The 18,524-nt window shown below is 39.4% G+C and overlaps 1 protein-coding gene across 1 annotated transcript in view; it reads left to right on the top strand.

The window, feature by feature from the left end:
* Positions 1-1,853: 1,853 nt before the first annotated feature.
* Positions 1,854-18,524, top strand: part of SMIM44 (small integral membrane protein 44) — a 36,142-nt gene continuing 19,471 nt past the window's right edge. The window contains exon 1 of the mRNA XM_072997583.2: positions 1,854-3,264. Coding sequence (XP_072853684.2) covers positions 2,874-3,264 — 391 coding nt within the window. The 5' untranslated portion in view covers positions 1,854-2,873. The remainder of the gene's footprint in view (positions 3,265-18,524) is intronic.

Genomic DNA, 18,524 nt, shown 5'->3' with positions numbered 1-18,524 from the left:
TCCATATGAAATGAAGTAATGCTTAGCTATTTTCTGTACATGTATATTTATGCTGTGTTCATTCTGTACTTGAAGATGATATCCATGGTGAGTTTTATTATGCAAGCTGATCTGTGAAGGGCAATGGATTAACAGAGAGTGCCTGTCCCATTTATTTATTCAAGTTTGTGGTAGACAAACAATCAATAGAATTTGAATAACTCCAGCCACCAAATCCATTCAAAGTCTGGCCAAAGGAAGGAGAGTCATCGAACAACAACAACAACACTCAACAGTTTCCATCCTGAAAAGAAATTCCTGTGAAGCAACCACTTCACAGGAAAATACCCCTAATTGATCCCAAATGGTGCAAGGTAATCAAATGTGGCTTGTGGAAGTCCACAATCTACATTTTGCTGTGCCATTTAACTTCATAGCTAGCTTTCTGTGTTTTAGCCTTACTAGACTCACCCATCCCTGTTTAAGGTGATCATCATATTCACCTACCATATAAGGTGGTTGTAAACTATGGTGTAGTGGCAATAATGGTTGTGCAGGCACTCATGAGGATAGTGCCCATAGCCATCTCCCACAAGAGGAGTCCAAACATTCAAGGATCTAAATTAATTCATATCAACAAATGGAGAAGGTGTTTTATATAGTTAATGGTTCTTAATTGCCCTTTCAAAGCCAAACCAACATCTAATACTTTTCATTACAACAGGGACAGCTTGCAACAATGTCCTCAGAAAATCTATTTCTCTTCCAGTGACTGGGAGGACTGCAGCTAAACTCAGAGGAAACAGAGAAAACCTGAGCAGGTTGATAGGTGATGCCATAGTTCCTAATACTCCAAAGTCCTGGGACTTTAATTCTGAAAGGCCTGGCTCCACCACATCATTATTTTTAACAACGCTTTGTTAAATACTCAGACTATTATTAAAACAACTCTAGAAGTGAAAAGCAGTATCAGTTGTAGTCCAAACTCAAACATTTTTATCTTTAGGTCCTACTGAGTTCTATGCGACTTGATCCTAAGTAAACACATATAGGGTTTGAATAACACAATAATAAATAATAGCAAAAGTCTTGTGCCTCCTTAAAGAAAAACAATTTGATTCTTTGTTTCACATGAGCTTTTATGGACTCTGATCCATTTCTTCAGATGCAGGAGTGGATTATAGAGTTTTTCTTCCTTTTGTCTCCTGCCCAACAGCCTGAATTTTTCCTCCCCAAGCTTAAGGTTCATCGATGAGGCTCTGAAAGTCAGATGATAATTTGTTTCCAAGGGGGAGGTCTTTCCCTCTTCTAGAAAAGGGAGAGACGCTCAGAAGTCTTAACAGTCTGTGTCCCAAAGGATCCTGGGCTCATCACCAGCTGATCGTCAAGGTAAGAAGAGCCCCTGTCCAAACCTATTAGCATGTATAGCCCTCTGTCCCGGCATGGAAAGAGTTTACGGGGGGATTAAGAGAAAGGGGAGGGAACAGCAAAGACGGAGAAGGTGGGTGGGTGGCAAGCTGATCGGATGTCCTTTGATTTTTAATTTAAATTTAAAAAAAAAAAAAAAAACACCAAACGCCGATTTAAGAAGACCCGGCGAGGTTTAAATCTGCCGGCATCAAGGAAGCTCCTTAGGCGACTCGGTTCTCCTCGGGAAAGCCTTCAGCACCTCGGTCAGCTCCTCCGCTCTCGATGCTGCCTAGCGGCAGTCGGCCGCGAAAGAGCAAGTGCGCGGCGGGAGAGACTCGCCAGGCAGCGTTCAGGCGCTCGCTAGACCTCACCGCCCGCTGGAACGCTCGGGAGGCCGTCTGGAAGGCGAAGGGGTGCCCCATCCAGGCAGCCGGGACGCGGAGAGAGCCGTGCGTGCTGCGGTCGTCCTTTCCTCCCTTCTCCAAGCGAAGGTCTCCTGTGTGGGAACCAGGCGTCATTGTCTTCAGTGCGCCGAAAGGTTTGTTGATTTCAGATCCTGTGTTGTCCTGTAAATGAAGGACGAGGGAGGGAGGGAGGGAAGGAGACGAAATGTAGGATCCCCGTCTTGCAAGAAGTTGCCAGAAGGGTTTTCTGTCTAATCAGGAAATCGATGTCAGCTCGTGGGGATGATGACCTAACTAAGTGAGGTTTGCCGTTCACTTTGGGCTGTTGGTGCCTAGAAATGTTCAGTCTTGTAGATTTCTCGTATCTGTGAGCAGAAGGGTTTCTTTCCACACAGCATCTCACACTTCGAGGGGTCTAAGCTGTCTTGTGGATAGCATGCTCAAAAAAGCAAAAATGGAGTTGGGTTTGGGTTTGAACAAGAGAGGCTTAGCTGTGCTTATGGCGCTTGTGGTTGGGTCCTAGAGTTAAACAGTCATCTGGCAAAAGACATGGTAATTTGGTGAATGGGCTGGTTAATGAAATCAGAAAGCCGCTGGTGCTCAGGAAATAGCAAGCAGTTGGGAAGCCTGGCCTGTTTAACAGCTTGGTTTGTGTTTGCATTTTCATTTTCTTGAAGGCAGAAACTAGAGAAAGAAGGAGCTGGCTTTTGCAGGCAGACAACTGAAGCCTACAGACAACTTTTCTGTCCTCACCTTCTCTCATCAAGCTTCAGGAAAGGCTATCTGGAAAGCATCAATGACAAGTGGAAAGGACACTATCTCCTTTCTGGGAACTGTTCTTTTTTTAAGAATTTGGCTAGTACTATCTTTTACTCTTCCAGAATGATGTGGTATCACTGGATCAACCTACATCGTCAGGGGAAATGTGAATGGCAAGTCACCGTTGGATGTATTCTTTCCAGTTTAAAATGGATTCTCCATGCACAGGTGGTTTGAAGAAGGAAGAAGGACATTGATATCCAACATCTTTGAATCTCCCAGGTTTGCAGAATATCTCTTCTTTCCCGCTTCATTGCCATTATGCTCATTTGCAATATCAGTGCAATTAAAGATTGGAGCACGTTTCTCTCCCAGATTCTCCCCAGTGTTAACAAGACTCTCAGTTTAGTCCAGCAAGTGGAAGCCACCACCAACTCCATGGTGAGTGTCCTGCAAGATCCTGAGCAAGACAGTTACTTACCAAACAGCCAGTCCATGAATTCCAGTAACTTTACCACTGGCCTGGACCACCTTTTCCAGTATTCCTATTCGGACAATGACCAGCTTTACAAGGAATACAAACCACCTCCGCGCGATGCCATCCCTTTGCCCAAGGCAGTGCTCTACCTCCTTATGGCAGCACTGGTGGTGGTGGCAGTTGCTTATGCCATTGTTGGGCATCTCATCAAGGATCTTGTCCATGATTTGATAGGTGAGTGCTAAAGTCAAACCTGTTCCTCTTACACTTCATGCACTGGAAATTGCTATGGTCATTTTCACAGGGAATTCCCCCCCCTTTTTTTGGCATCTTAGGGTTCTGTCTCTGTAATGGTCACATTGAGTAAAGTTGCAATCCCATGCTCACTTAATTAACCCAAGTGAATTTGAATTTACTTCTAAATCAACAGGTGCAGGGCTGTGTTGTAAAACTTCTCTGAATTTAGTTGTTCTATTTAAATATTTAAATATCATCATTATATAAAACTCCTTATCTGTATAAAGTTCTTTATTCTATATCATTAGTGTATGTAGTACTTTATGGTGTGGCAGAAGAAAAAGGACAATACTTTACTCCAAGGATGTTATAGTCCCAAACAATTGTAACATTCTGGGTCAACATCATTTTTATTTGTCTTCTATCCCCAGTGTGTTGTAGTGGCTAGTGTAATTGATTAGGACTCAGGAGATCTTGCTCAACCATGGAAACTTCATAGAAGACAAATAAAAATATTGTTGACCCAGAATGTTACAATTGTTTGAGACTATAACATTCTTGGGGTAAAGTCTTGTCCTTTTTCTTATGCCACACCATAAAGTACTACATACACTAATGATATAGAATAAAGAACTTTATACAGATAAAGAGTTTTATATAACATAGAGAGGGAGGTGGAACTAGTAAAGACACTACTTAAATATCTCACTTACCTTGACAGCCTTATTAGGGTTGCTACAAGTTAGTTCTGACTTAATGGCACATAATATAAGATAACATATTACATATGCATTAGTAGCATAAGAGAGACTTGAAAGCACTTCCTATGGCCATATGATAAAACACCAGATAAAAATTTAATTCAGAACAGGACATTGTTTCCAATTTCTTCACTGGCTCTGTTTCAGTTTGTATCTACTATGTATCACTTTATCGGAAATAAAACTACCAAAATAAATCTATCACACTAAGTAATAAGACTCCACAATTTTCTAATTGCTGTTAAACAATAATCCTGATTAGAAAGGAAGATACCCATGCACACATTATTCAAATTTTGCTTAGGAAAAGCTTAGTGGACTCTCTTATCTACATAGCCCATGTATTTTAGTTCCCTTTGTCTGAAATGTTTTCTTTATTAGTATTGATACTGCAGCTGCTGTTATTTCATTGAATTACACCCTGGTTTATCATTCAACTCAAACTAGCCTTATAAATTAAGATGGTACAACATATAATTCTGGATTGTGCCAATATTCTGCATATCTTGAAGACCATATGTTGTAATAGTGCATACTTTTTTTTTAAAGGAAGGGAGAGTAGCAGCTGGAACAACATTTGTAGAACCAAGATAGATCCTTCATTATTTATACAGAAATTGTTATGACAATTTTGGGTCAGTGCAGGATTGACTGAATAAAATTCTGAAGCAGGTAAATACAGATGATCAGGTCTCACTATTATAAAGGTATTAACTGTTCTAATGACTACCATAATATGTTGAAATATTCTGAATCAAGAGCTTTGTATTTCTGAGATCCCTTGGACAATATAGGGCCATGCTCTTTGTTGGGGCACACGGTTTTTCAACATGTTCATCAACTTGCTTATGAAAGAAGATAAAAGCAGTAGCCATATTTTTGGTAATTTGTTTGTACTGAACCAATGTTGAATGAACCAATACCACCAGAGTTGCTGGAGTCAAGGGAATGAAAATACCAAAATATTCTTTTTGAATAAGGAAAAATTAGACTAAATTATACAGTCTCATAAGTGTTTTATGCAGTTTACTCCCAACAAAGAATGCATAAGATTTAGGCTAACATATTTTTCAAAGACACTTGTTTAATCCAGACTTCTTTGAAATTGTGATAACCAACAAACCTATATGATGGACAGAAATCTTAATCAACACCTGCATTTTATGTTTCTCAAAATTTTTGAGATTTAACCATTTTATGTTAGTTTGTTCCAGCACACCCAGGTGTAACTTAAAACTTGCATGACACCTACTAGGACCTAATCAATTTAAATTTGTATCTCCCCCATGTCGGACTTAGACCATTAAGAGTTCATGACTTCAACATCAAGTCACCTTTCCCCATGTCTGTGTTCCTCCTCAGCTTGTTTTGTAACATCTTGCCAGATATTCAGATCTGGATACTTTTTCTTTGGTCCTAATAAAAGTGTTGCTTAGTTTTGGATTTTGGAATATTAAATCTTGGAATCAATGTTTCTTCTCATGTGCTGTACGTGTATGGATTCTTAGCCAGATGTAAACCTGCTAGATTTGTAAACAGAAGAAACAAATAGCACATGTCCATCCATGTTTACTCAGTATAAGTTTAATAAGTTCAATAAGGCTTACTCCCACATAGATGTACATGGGTTACTCCTCAAGTTTCACACACATATTATAGTCATGTGTGTCCCATTATGAGCAATTAACCTGCATGTTTAAGAAACTAGATTCAGATGGGCATTGTAAGGGGAGCTAATATTGACCTGTAAGATTCACAGCAGAAGACTCTAATTAAACACAGATCTAAGCATTTTCTAAATCATAGATGAGGAATACTTGGCCCTCCAGATATTATGGATTACAGGCCCACATCCACTTCCCATGGGCCATGCTGGCAAGGGCATCTGGGAGTTGCAGTACAAAATATCTGATTAGCCAAGGTTCCCCATGCTTGTGCTAGAGATAAACCATCAAAAATAATGGTTGTTGTGTTTTTTTCAGGCTGTTTGGCCGTGTTCAGGACACATCCAAAAGAGCCTGAAAAACCTACAACAACCATCAGATCCCAGCCGTGAAAGCCTTCGAGAATCAAAAATATTTCCCCTTCCCCCAAACCAAGCAGCCCTATTGACTTTCTTTGACCTTGACTTCTAGATCAACAAGGTCTCCTTTTCAGTTCAGTGGGAAAGTCCAAAATCCATTTAGAACCTTCCCTTAATATAACATGTGTTCTTATTCTTACTATTTTATTTTTATTAATCTAAATCTGTCAAAAAGTCTAAGTACACATATTATTTTAACAGCACTTCAGTATTACTAGGTTGTTCTGATCTTTACCTGAAAAGTCTGCATTGATTTAACTTGAACACTCCAAATGACCACTCAAAGATTTAATCTATACTTTGTCTTGTGAGATGCAATTATTCCTAGATCTTATCTGGGTCTCCTCAGTTCTGGGATATGACAAACTACCTTCCAAACCCGATTCATTTCACAGGGCTGATAGATAGCATCCTTCATCTTGTCAGAAAAAAATAGATCTGCTAAAGAGTGGGTTTTGAACGTAGCAATCTTTTATTTATGATTAGAACCAAAAAAAAAGAGAGTGTGTTTCCATGTCATGTAAATGGAAAATGGAAATTAGTTCTGGGCACTTCAATTCTGCTGGAGTGCAGTCAAAGCAACAGTTTAGACCTCTTTAGTAGGCCATACATGCATTTGTCATATTTATACACTCCAAATTATTGAATTTTCCCAAGAGGGAAAATGAGATTATGTTTGTTAACATTGCAAAGGTGAGTCATCTTTTTTTCTTCTTCTTCCAAGAGGCATCTTCATTTGAATATGTTTGAATAAATGACTTCTGGGATCAGACAGAAGGTGGAAACAGAAGTAGAAGTCAGCTCTCAGCTCCATCTAAACTCTTTTCATAAACTCTGCACAACTACTATGGCTTCCTCAGACAAATTGCATAACAAATTCCCACCTAATCAGTGTTCAAATTATAAGGGAAAGAGTGAGGAATCTTAATGAAATGGACAAGCATCCAGTTCTTAACGCCTCCCCCAAGTCACGTCTGGAGGAGCACTGAATGATGTTTACTCTGAGTCAGACCTTTAGTCCTTTTAACAGCATCCACCTGCCCGGTGCTCTCCAGGATGCAATGGTCCGTAACTCCCATCATCCTCAGACAACACTGCTGGCTGATAGTGATGGGGGATGTAGTTCATTCCCTCTACTGGACACATGGCTGGTGGAGGCTGATTTAGTTCTATTTCACCCACTCCAACTGGCTTCAGGCCTGCAGGATATAAAGGTTAGGGAGGTTTCCAAACTCATTACAGGTACCTGGAATCTTCTTAAATAGATAAGTTGCAGTTTGAAACTGGGATCTTCTGTATGTGAATGATATGCTCCATCATTGAGCTGTGGGTCCTTTCTGCCCCTCCCCCCCACAAGGTTGCATTCCAAAAGGGTAAAGTGGTCAAGTTTAGCTACCACTTTATAATTTGAGTGCTGTATCTTATGCAGTTTTCCAACTGTATGAATAAAGCAAACAGAGGACTGCAGCTTATATTGAGTTTACTTTTATTCTCTCTTTCCTTTTTAAATAAAGGGACACATAGTTTGTGAAACATTACTCTTAGGGTATTTGCTTGTTTCTGAATAATCATATAAACCAAATATCTGAAACCATACATAAATGCACATGTACCCAAATATTAAACTGCCCTTTTCCTCCTTTCATGAGTATCACAAGGTTCCAAAAGAACGTAAGCAATGTGTATTCAATTTATTTGGGAACTATATTTTACATTGAATGTCAGTAACAACAGATGACAGAAAACGGCTTTTTTGAATTTTCAAGGGAAATAAATACGGTATGTCCTTCATGTATTTAGCTTGTAAATTCAAAGGGAAAGAGAGAGAAACTTTCCTCAGAAAGGTGAAGTGTTAATGCATTTAAAATGTATCCCTGGTTGACCTAAAGATTAGAAAGCAACAAAGGTTGGAAAATATACATTATTAATTTTTTTGCCCAAAAAGACAAGAATGAATGAGATGAATTTTTTAAAATGGTTCCAGATAGGCACAGTAATAATGTGGTGGGTTAATAAAGGAATATGTCTTATTAAAGGCTTTTTTTACTCAATTGAATTGGAAGAAGCCTTGCAGGTGCCTGGCTTATCCAGCAAACACCAAATCCTAATGTTTTACTAGATCTGGAAAGTTTGTTTCCCATGAATTATTTCCAGACTAGACTTGACACTCTCTGGATTGGGGTCCTTACAAATACTACTGCTCAGAAGCTTCTTCCTAGTGGCACAAGACAATTACCTTATACAAATCCTGTTTACGTTTATCCTTATGCAAGCAAATTCCACTGTGCTCATTGGAGTTGTTTCTTACTTCATGACAGCCCAGTGAGTCAAGTATGTAGCTGCAGAGCCAAAGCTGGCAGATCCATACCCCAGATGAACCAGCCTTTGTAGCCTTGGGCAAGCTGCACAGCCCCAGGGTACCACCAGAAGAAGGGAATGATAAACCACTTCAGTTCTTCCTAGAAAACCCCGGAAAGAGTTACCATATTTCAGACTTGATGGCACACAACTACTGTACAGCTATAAGCTCCCCAGCATATTACCCTCTAGGTCAGTGGTTCCAAACTTTGAGTAACCCAGGTGTTTTTGGACTACAACTCCCAGAAGCCTTCAACACCAGTTGTGCTGGCCAGTGTTTCAGCTCACTGTAGCACAATTATCCTTCTTTATATGGGCTCAATTTTAGAACTGCATGTTCACCCCAACAAGTTGGAAAAGAAGACCAATCTAGTATAGTGAATTTTGACAGTAATAGAGCTAATCTTAGAGTTATTAATTACTTTTAAATGTAATAAGTTACAGTTATATATCCAAAGCAGCAAAGTAATTAGTTACCATTATAATTAAACCACTTTTTATTTTCCAGTTTCACAGTGGTAACAAAATTATTTCCTCTTTACCCTATTTTTGTGAATGCTTCAAGCTGCTCACCTGCTGTGTAAAACAGACTATGTATCTCATCTTCAACTCAATACCTACAACACACTAGGACCCAGCATAAGCCAGGCCTTGAACCATGTGAAATTCATATTCTATCATTCTAAAGAAGTTACATGTATACAGCAAAAAATATTATCCTCTATTCCATTATAATAACATTAAGTAAGTTTAATCATACCTTGATTATTGTTAAAAAGTGAATTAATTGGCATGTAACCACTTAATTCCATACAGAGTATGACTAGGCTTAATAACTTAAAATCACCGGCAGGAGATGCTGTCCAGTTTGCCTTAGAAACATTAGCTTTATTTGCATCCAACAGGCCTTCTTAGGACCACAGTTGTACATAAATATGTATACAAATGCATGAATATTCACTGAGTTACATATACCCAGGATCTGGTCCATGAAGTGTAAGGAATGAAGGTTCCAGTCATCCCTCCAAATAGAAATCCCATGTCTCTTTGTCCTCCTGGCCTGTTTGCTATATTATTCTCGTTCTGCCTTATCTTTGCAAACCACATTTCAGGCTTCTTTTTCCATAAGAAATCCTTTTTTCTTTAAATGAGTGAAATTGGGGGTGAATATAGAACTTCTGAAAGCAGCTGATAGCTCTGCATGTAAGTGTTGTTTGAGTGAATGACCTTTTACCAGAAACCTTAGCACCCTTAGAGTAATTCAAATCTGGATTTCCTTGCTTAGTAAGTGCCACTGACACCCAATTAGGCAGAGAGAAGGATTTTCTCCTAGTCATTCCATTCACACCAATATACAAAATTAAACCATATCAGAGAGAGCTATATCTTCACCCACAAGTAATAATTTAGTCTGAACCCATCTGAAAGTGGAAGCATTTATCTTGCATAGGATCTGTAAACAACAGGATCTTTTTTCAGTTTAGAATCAATTATTATGCATTTTATAATTGATACAGATCGCACCACTTGTCTGAATTGTGACTGCACTGAGTAATCTGGTGCAAGTCATTATCTCTGTGTCTCAGCTGCTATGACAGTAATATTGTCCCACTTTGCAGGGTGGTTGATGGAAAGATTTCAGCAACATCCTGTGTAACATACTTATTATAAAATTCACTATATGAATATTTATCGCCATCTTCTCTTTCCAAAGAACACACATGTTTGTGTTAGGGATGGATGAACTGGTTTTGTTGCAGTCTTGAATTAGGTCTGACTTACAAGTAGAACAGCCAAACCCAGTCTGGTGCCTTCCAGGTTTCTCCTATTACGTATAAGAAGTCGCCACAGTGGTTGGGAATTCTGGGAGATGTAATCCCCCAAAACTTCATTTTCATACCCTGATATTTTAGTTACAAACTCACTAGACGGACATTGAACCATCGGCAATGGTGTTGGGTGTGAGTGAACAAGTAGCAGAAGCAGCAGTACAAGGAAAAAGAAAGAAAGAAAACAAAAATAAATCAACTGGTGTTGTATTTAATGTGTGTCTTGAAATCATGACTTGTTATACATACGGAATTACAAGCAGGCTGGATTTATATTTCAGACTTGCTAATCAGAGTTTGTTGTAGCATAACCAGCCTGCATTCATTAAGCTGCAGCTATGTCTATTCTTTTCCAGCAAACATGCCTTCAGACCCGAAGCTCTTTGTTCCAGACTGAGTCTCACACTACATGTTTTTTGAGCTCGGTCAGGAAACTGAAGAACATTCCCTCACTCAGCATCATGAGCTCCCAATGGGGATACTTCTGCCAACGTATTATGTAGAACTTGGGAAACTTACTTTTTCTGAACCACAACTGCACAGGCCTTGTCAGTGGAGGGATTCTGGGGGTTGCGCTCCCAGAAATAAGCTTTCCAAGCTCTGTTCAGCAGACAGCTGTGATATCCATGTCTATACCTCTATCTCGGTTTGCACATAATATCAGTGTATATACATCTGTTTTAGAGTGGCAAGGTGTAGTTTACTTGAAGCAGCTGCACCCATTGGCCCAGGTCTCCTGCTCTCCTTCCACTCAGGTTGAAGATCTCTGTATGGTTAGCTGTTTGTCGTAATGAAAGCTGAATGAGAGCGTTTGGTCTAAGCACACTTTGCCCTGGTATGTTTTTACCTACTATACACAGATATACTACAGTCTCATTTAACCAGATTACTTTTGCCACATTTGGCAGGGATTTGCAGGCTTAGAAAGGAAGGAACATTAGTAGGTGAGCATCTGGAAGTACCGTTAGGGTGATTGCTCATTCCTGAGAATAGCTAGCTTGAGCTGTTGGAACCTTGAGCAGGGTAAGATTGATTTGGGTGCTAATTAAAACTTCTCCAGCCAGAGATGTAGGGCACTTAGAAGGTGTGTCAAGAATACATGTGGCCCTAGCTCATTTCCAATGGATTGTGCCTTACCTCTTTATTTCTGGCTCATTTGCAATGCATGGCACACCTTAGATCCTATTTCGACTTCCAAATTCTCCCATTGGTGGAGCTACTTCTTATTATCACAGTGACAAAGCAAAGGCAAGGAGGAGGAGACTTAGAAGATTGCTCCTCTGCTCTGTTTTGTATTGTCTCACACTTATGATGTATTTGAATGTGAATCCATATATCCCCTATAATGTGCAAAACAATTATTCATCCTCAAAATCTCAGCAATGTCATCATTATTAACAGATGCTAAAATAGCGAAACAGCTCATAATTCATGAAAGCTGCCTCAACAGCTATGCATGAAATGGATTTTGCATCCATGTCTTCCACATCAGCTATTCCACAAGGTGACATAAAACTCCCTTTTTGTTGCCACTCTTGCTTGTGAGCCCCAAAACCATTGTAGCACATCCTGTCACAATTTTTGTTGAAACAACATTAACCACAGAATCGCAGTCTTTGATTCAGCACCATGGAAAACTCTGAGAGTGGACCATGAGCTGATAGGGCTAAATCAGCACAATAAGACATTTCTAGAATGTCTATTTAACATATCATTTATACAGTGGAACCTCGACTTACGAACTTAATCCATATTGGAACGGTGTTCGTACTTCGAAACATTCGTAAGTCGAAGTAAAATTTCCCATAGGAATGCATTGAAAACCATTTAATCCTTTCTGGCTGTTTTTCATTCTTATCTAGAGGCGCCATTCACAAATTAACCTGGCAAAGTTGGTTAATCCGTACTCTACTACTTGGGGAGAATTTTTCTTTTTTTGACCTAAGATGAATTTAGGTCGAAAAAAGGGCAGGAAAGGAAGGAGGGGGGAGGGAACACCTTCTAAACAGAACACTTTTAAACCCAAGCACCTTTTAAACAAAACCAAGCACCTTTTAGCTTTAAAAAAGGGCAGGAGAACACCTTTTAAACAGAACACTTTTTTCCGTTCGTAGGTCGAAGCCCCGTTCGCAAGTCAAAGCAAAATTTTGCAAATGGAGCAGTTCGTAAGTCAAGATGTTCATAGGTAGGGACGTTCGTAAGTCGAGGTTCCACTGTATGAGCTTTATGGATATCATGATACAGCTAATATACATGCTGCAAATGTGGTGTCATTTGTATATTTTTTTCCCTATGAAACCAGAACTCAGACTGGTCACATATTACATGGGACACACTCATTGGTCAAAGAAATGTCCTCCTAGATCTGCATGTGTCAGATTTTCCAATAATGGCTCAGCACTGGAATTAAGGTGAAATAAAACATTTACTGCTGCTTTCCCTCATCTTCTCTAAGTTTCATCAGGACCCATTATGTATCTGACTCCTGACAGATTCCATAAATGGAATGAATTATCTCTTTCCCTGTCACGTTGGTACAGTCGCTTGTGAAACAATTGCAAGACTCTGGGTATTACTCCTCAGCAGGACATTTCCCACATGAGCTGTCATTGGTAATTTAATAGATCTGCTTTCCAAGAGGATAAAGGGCAGCCACCTTCAGTTTTATGTCATTAAGGAAAGGACTGGTGGCCTATATGGAAGAAAAGACTGCAAGCTGTTACTCAATTTTGGAATGTAAGGGACTTGGCCTTCACCATGCCAGAGGAATAACCTGTACCTTAGTTTTTTTTAAAGATCTCTTGCCACCAGGTTGCTTCCAATTTATAGTTAATGACCTGCAAGAAGTCCTATCTTTAACAGTCTGGCTCAGATCTCCTAAACTAAAGGCCATGACTTCCTTTATTAAGTCATGCCACCTCGACCTCAGTCTTCCTCATCTCCTGCTGCTTTCCACTTTTCATAGCATTACGATCTTTTCCACTGAGTTTCACTTTTTCATAATACAGTATGTCCAATTATGATAGCTTCAGTGTAGTCATTTTAATCTCTTTTGAGAGTTCGTGTTTCATTTGATCTAGAACCCACTTACTTGTCCTTCTGGTGGTCCATAATATCTATAAACACCATGTTTCAAATGGACTGATTTCCCTCCCATTAGCTTTCTGTTATTTCTCAGCTTTCATATCCTTGCATAGTCATTGGGAATAACTTAGTAAGGATTATCTTGGCCTTGGTTTCCAGGAACACATCCTTGCACTTTAGGATCTTTTCTCATTCCTTCCTATCTGCTCTTCACAGTCTTCTTCTGCTTTCTTGGTTGCATCCTCTATTTTGATTAGTAGTTGAACCAAGGTATAGATGTTTTTATTATTATTATTATTTTAAATATCTTCATTGTCAGTATTCAGGTCATGTATGTCTTCTGTAAACATTATTTTGGCTTCCTAATACAGTATTCAGCTGTAACCCTGCTTTTATACTTTCTTTGTGTACCTTCATCAGGAGTCGCTTCAAATCAATCCTATTTTCTGCCAGTAATATGTTACATGCGTATCTTAAATTATTGATGTTTCTTCCACTTGTTTTCTCTCCTATTTCACTTGAATTGAATCCTGTTTTCTGTAGGATATTTTATGTACCAGGACAATCAAATGTTGTGACACCACCCTCCCCACTTCTTTTAGGAACTCATATGGATCATATAGCTTTTCATGCTGCATAGATTTTCATGCTTCAGTGAGTGTAAACTGGTTCTCTGAAAATCTCTGGTACACCTGAGTAGTCAACACAAATTTGCATTATGATCCCTAGTCTCTATACCTTATGCAATATCCGGCATTTCTTGCTCCATATACAGTGACGGTCTTCCTTATAAAATATTGAGCATTTTCCCAGTCCTTGATCTTGTCTGGGAAAGTGGACTCATCCCAATGAAAGTTCATATTGAAACATAGCAGTTAGTTTTTCAGGTGCCACAACATTTTTGTCTTATTTTCATTTAGTTTCGTTTTTGCTTGATCTTGTCAATTACCCATAGGGAAGATTTTCATAGTTGCAGTGAAACCTTTTTTTTTTAAATCACTGTCAGGACTGATATAGCTAGAATCAGGGGGAAGGCAGAAGTACCAGAAAGGGTTTCAGCCATTTATTCTGCTAGCAACAGAAGTAATGGGGAAGGAGCATTTGGTACTTTCTAAAAAAAATTACTGGAACTGTGATAAAAAGACTGGCTGCATGATGCTGAAAATGAACAGCATTCAGGTTACCTTCTTGAGTGACTTAAAGGAATAGTCCATACTGAGCACTGATTCCCTTTGAATGCACAATTTGCACTAATTTACTGAGCAGACCTTTGACTCCTTTCAAGGTTTTCTTTCTTGCTTTCACAATGGCACAGATGTCATTATATTCTTACTAAAATAAAGAGTATAAGAAGTATTATTTCACACAACATGTATTGTTGCATTCAGTGGTGTCCAGCCACCACTGGAATGGGAACCACTAGCAGAATGGATTCCACCTCCAACCTGTAGCTTCCTATGTCTCCCCAGATCTGTACCAAAGAATCTGAGAACCTTCAGGTGCAGATATGGGGATGGGGGAATGTAGAGCACATTCAGGAGAGTGAAGAACAAGGAGACATCAAGTTGCAAGATAGTGATGGAGCCCATGATTCATCAGCATAGTTTATTACCAAAATACGTGGAGATGGCCACCACATCAGATGCCTTTGCAAGGGGTTGGGGAATCTTTTGCCATCCAAATGTTTTGGGATTTATATGCCAGAAGCACCAGCCAGCATGGCCAATGGTAAAGGTTTATGGGAGTTGGAGGGGCAAATGTTCCCCTAATGCATTACATGAATTCAGGGTGAGAATAAGGCTATCACAGGCTAGTAGTCAGGATGATAGGTCCAGTATACCTCTGAGCACCAACTGGTGAGGGTGAGCAATAAAAATGTAGATTCCACCGTAGGAGGAGGGCTTTCTGTAAACATCTGGCTGATCACTGTGGGATCTGAAGGGAAATAAGAATTTCCCTGTAAGAAATAAGGAGGATTCTGGGTTACATGACCACACAGCTAAATATTCTAACATTTCATAAACATGTTACGAATTAGTAGCCCATTACTAACTCACAGGATCAAAAGAAAACTCCTTGGCCGAAGTCCTTTTGTTTATCATAGTAAATTAGATACAGTATAGTAAACATTAGACTAGGCCCATTGAAACAATGGGGATTAGTGAGTCATCCACTCCATAATTTCCATGGATTTAAATAGGCTTACTCTAGCTGCTGCATGCTAGGGCTAAAGTGTGCTGCAGTTAGTGTACACCCATGTGACCCAATGAAACTTATGGAGGAGCTGGCTCACCAAATCCCCATTGATCCAATGAGTCTACTCTTGTGTGATTTACTGTGTTAAATAACAGGATTTAGCTATTGGTTCATATAGTTTAAAAAGACAAATGTGAAGATTGCAACAAATTGACACTTCTGAGTTCCAAAAAAGATGAATTCTGTTTCACACCTCTATTCAATATCATTACTTCATTCAGTTTCTAAATACCTTGTTTCCCCGAAAATAAGACAGGATCTTATATTAATTTTAGCTCCAAAAAAAGCACTAGGGCTTATTTTCAGGGATTTTTTTTTCATGTACAACAATCTACATTTATTCAAATAGTGTCATGTCATCTTCTTCTGGTTGCTGCACAATGGTGGAGGGCAAGGTTTCACTTAACTGGGGCTTATTTTGGGGGTAGGGTTTATATTATGAGCATCCTGAAAAATCATACTAGGGCTTATTTTCAGGCTAGGTCTTATTTTAAGGGAAACAGGGTAGAATCATAGACTCAAAGAATAATTGAGTTGGAAGGGGCCCGTAAAGCCATTGAGTACAACCCCCTGCTCAATTCAGGAATCTAAATCAAAGCAAATCTGACAGATGGTTATCCAATTTTTTCTTGAGTGCCTCCACCATTGGCTGTTATCAATGTCATTTCATAAACTGTGTCTGTTGTAATTCCTTTGTAGGAATAATGATAATACTTCCTTCTATGCTTCTTTTTGTTTGTTTAAACTGTGAACTCCTTAAAAAGTGATCATCTAGTGGTGCAAAGTTGAAGCAAATTATCACTTTGTATTCACAGATTATCATCCATTCATATATGATATCCATCAAAAATATGTTTGTCTAGTAGTGCAATCATGGTTGTGCAACAATGTACTAGCCTTTTACTTTCTTTCATTGGGAAGTGCTGTACAGGTTGTCAGATGTAATAGTTTTCTGTAGTTGCTTAGAGAATCTAAGATGAAAGGTAATAAACAGAGTAATAAGTTGTGTACTGTATTTGTTCTTATATCATTCTCTGAGATTCAGTGATGAGTGCCATTAGCATTAAGCCATCTCCTCCTAAGACAGCAAAATATTTCGTTATATAAAAGCAATGAAGGCATATCAGCAGCACTTTACCACCCCGTTGCATCACTCAAATTGTACTGTGGAAGCAGATTTCCTTAGGATGCTGGATTCCAAGAGAACTGATGTGAGTCAAACTGGAGGCTCCTCTAAAGCTACAACAATGCTCTAAAGGCCATAGTCTTTGCCACATTAGGCTTGTTACACTAGGTCTTTACACAAAAGTTTGGACAATCTACCTTTGAACCATGATTCCCCAAATTCTCTGCCATTGCTGGTTGGGAATTCAGGGAACTGATGTCTAAATGGAAGTTGGCAAACTAGCCCAAGCTACGCATCTCACATATTGTTGGGCTTTGGCTAATTGAGTATACGTGAGCTGGGGAATCAATTCAAGCAAAGCTCTGTTATAGCTCTAATCATTCATAAACAGGGTACCCCTTCCTATGACCACCTGCATCTGAAGAGGCCTATGCTCCTTGCCTTCATTGGCTCACGTGGCCATGCCCCGTGCATAGATATTGAAGGATGGAGCCAGGGGAAAAATAAGATGTTAAAGCAGGACTAGAAACCAAAGAGCTCTCGATTTAAAGAAATATTTGAAACCCCTACGCTTGGGGTTATCTGATGCTCTTCTCTTGCTGAGAATCACCCAAAAGCTCTTGTTCACCCCCCCACAACATTATTACTGTTCAGTAGAGAGAAAGTGAAGGAAAAGTTTGAAAGCCTGTCACATATCCCAGGCTTGAGCTGTATCCCAGTGGCCTTTTTTTCTCTTGGAATGGTGGAAGAGGTAAGCCAAGGACATCTGCAGGGAACTGCATAAGGGAACGGTACTATACACTAAGCAATCCTATCCTGTTTAATAGAGCTTGCTTTAGTATCAAGGGTCAAGAGGACGGCAGCCACCAGGTCTTAACTATTTCTTTGTCAGTGCCACCAGCAGCCCCTACTGATATCAGGGAGAGAAGCGACGCCAGATTAAACTTGCAGCATGGATAGGAAAGCATAGGCTGGCTTCCATACAGCCATTTTGTGCATAAGAGCATTTTCACAAAAATCACACAACCAAGGAATTATACAAGATTTTATATTAAACATTGGTACAAGGAAGGTGCAACCCTTTCAGATAGAACTCTTATTAAATAAGGTGTTTTAGTAACTGGAAAACACAGGTAAGCATTGTACGTTATGTGCTGTCAAGTCACTTCTCAGTTATGGTATCTATAATAGGGTTTTCAAAGTATAAGAATAGTTGAGAGAATGGTTTACCATGGCCACTCCCCAGGAATTTGAACCCAAGTCTCCTGAGTCTGAGCCCATCATTCAGTCTACTGCACCACAGTGGTTCTTGCATCTATAATGAAGAGATAGATAAATGGAAAGGGGAAAAAATCCTCACTGGACCAGGAAAGGAGTGGGGGGGGCAGGAATTCTGCTGCTTTTCTGAGCACTGCCATTGCGACTGCCACTTTTCGCACTCTTTTCCTTCCTTTTCCTCTTCTTTGTGTAGTGGACTTGCTAAGGGTTTGAATGTACGTATTAATTTTCTGTGTTTCCTGATGTAGTGTTTCATTTACTTTCAAAAGCATATGTCCTGCATTAAGACCAGTCATGAAAGATGATAAAATACATAAAGGCAATAAAACAATATAATGACACCAGATAAGGAGTACAATAAGCATTAAAGCTCTGCAGCAAATTCTCATAAATGACAAGGTCATGATTATGTATTGGAATGTTGTTGGAGAGGATCAAATCTTAGGAAAAGGGTGCAAGCAAGCTAAGAAATTCTATTTCAA

This window comes from Pogona vitticeps, chromosome 4 (genome assembly GCF_051106095.1).
Source record: "Pogona vitticeps strain Pit_001003342236 chromosome 4, PviZW2.1, whole genome shotgun sequence".
Lineage (NCBI taxonomy): Eukaryota > Metazoa > Chordata > Lepidosauria > Squamata > Agamidae > Pogona > Pogona vitticeps.
The sequence above is the reverse complement of the archived record's forward strand: the minus strand, read 5'-3'. Positions and strand labels throughout refer to the sequence as shown.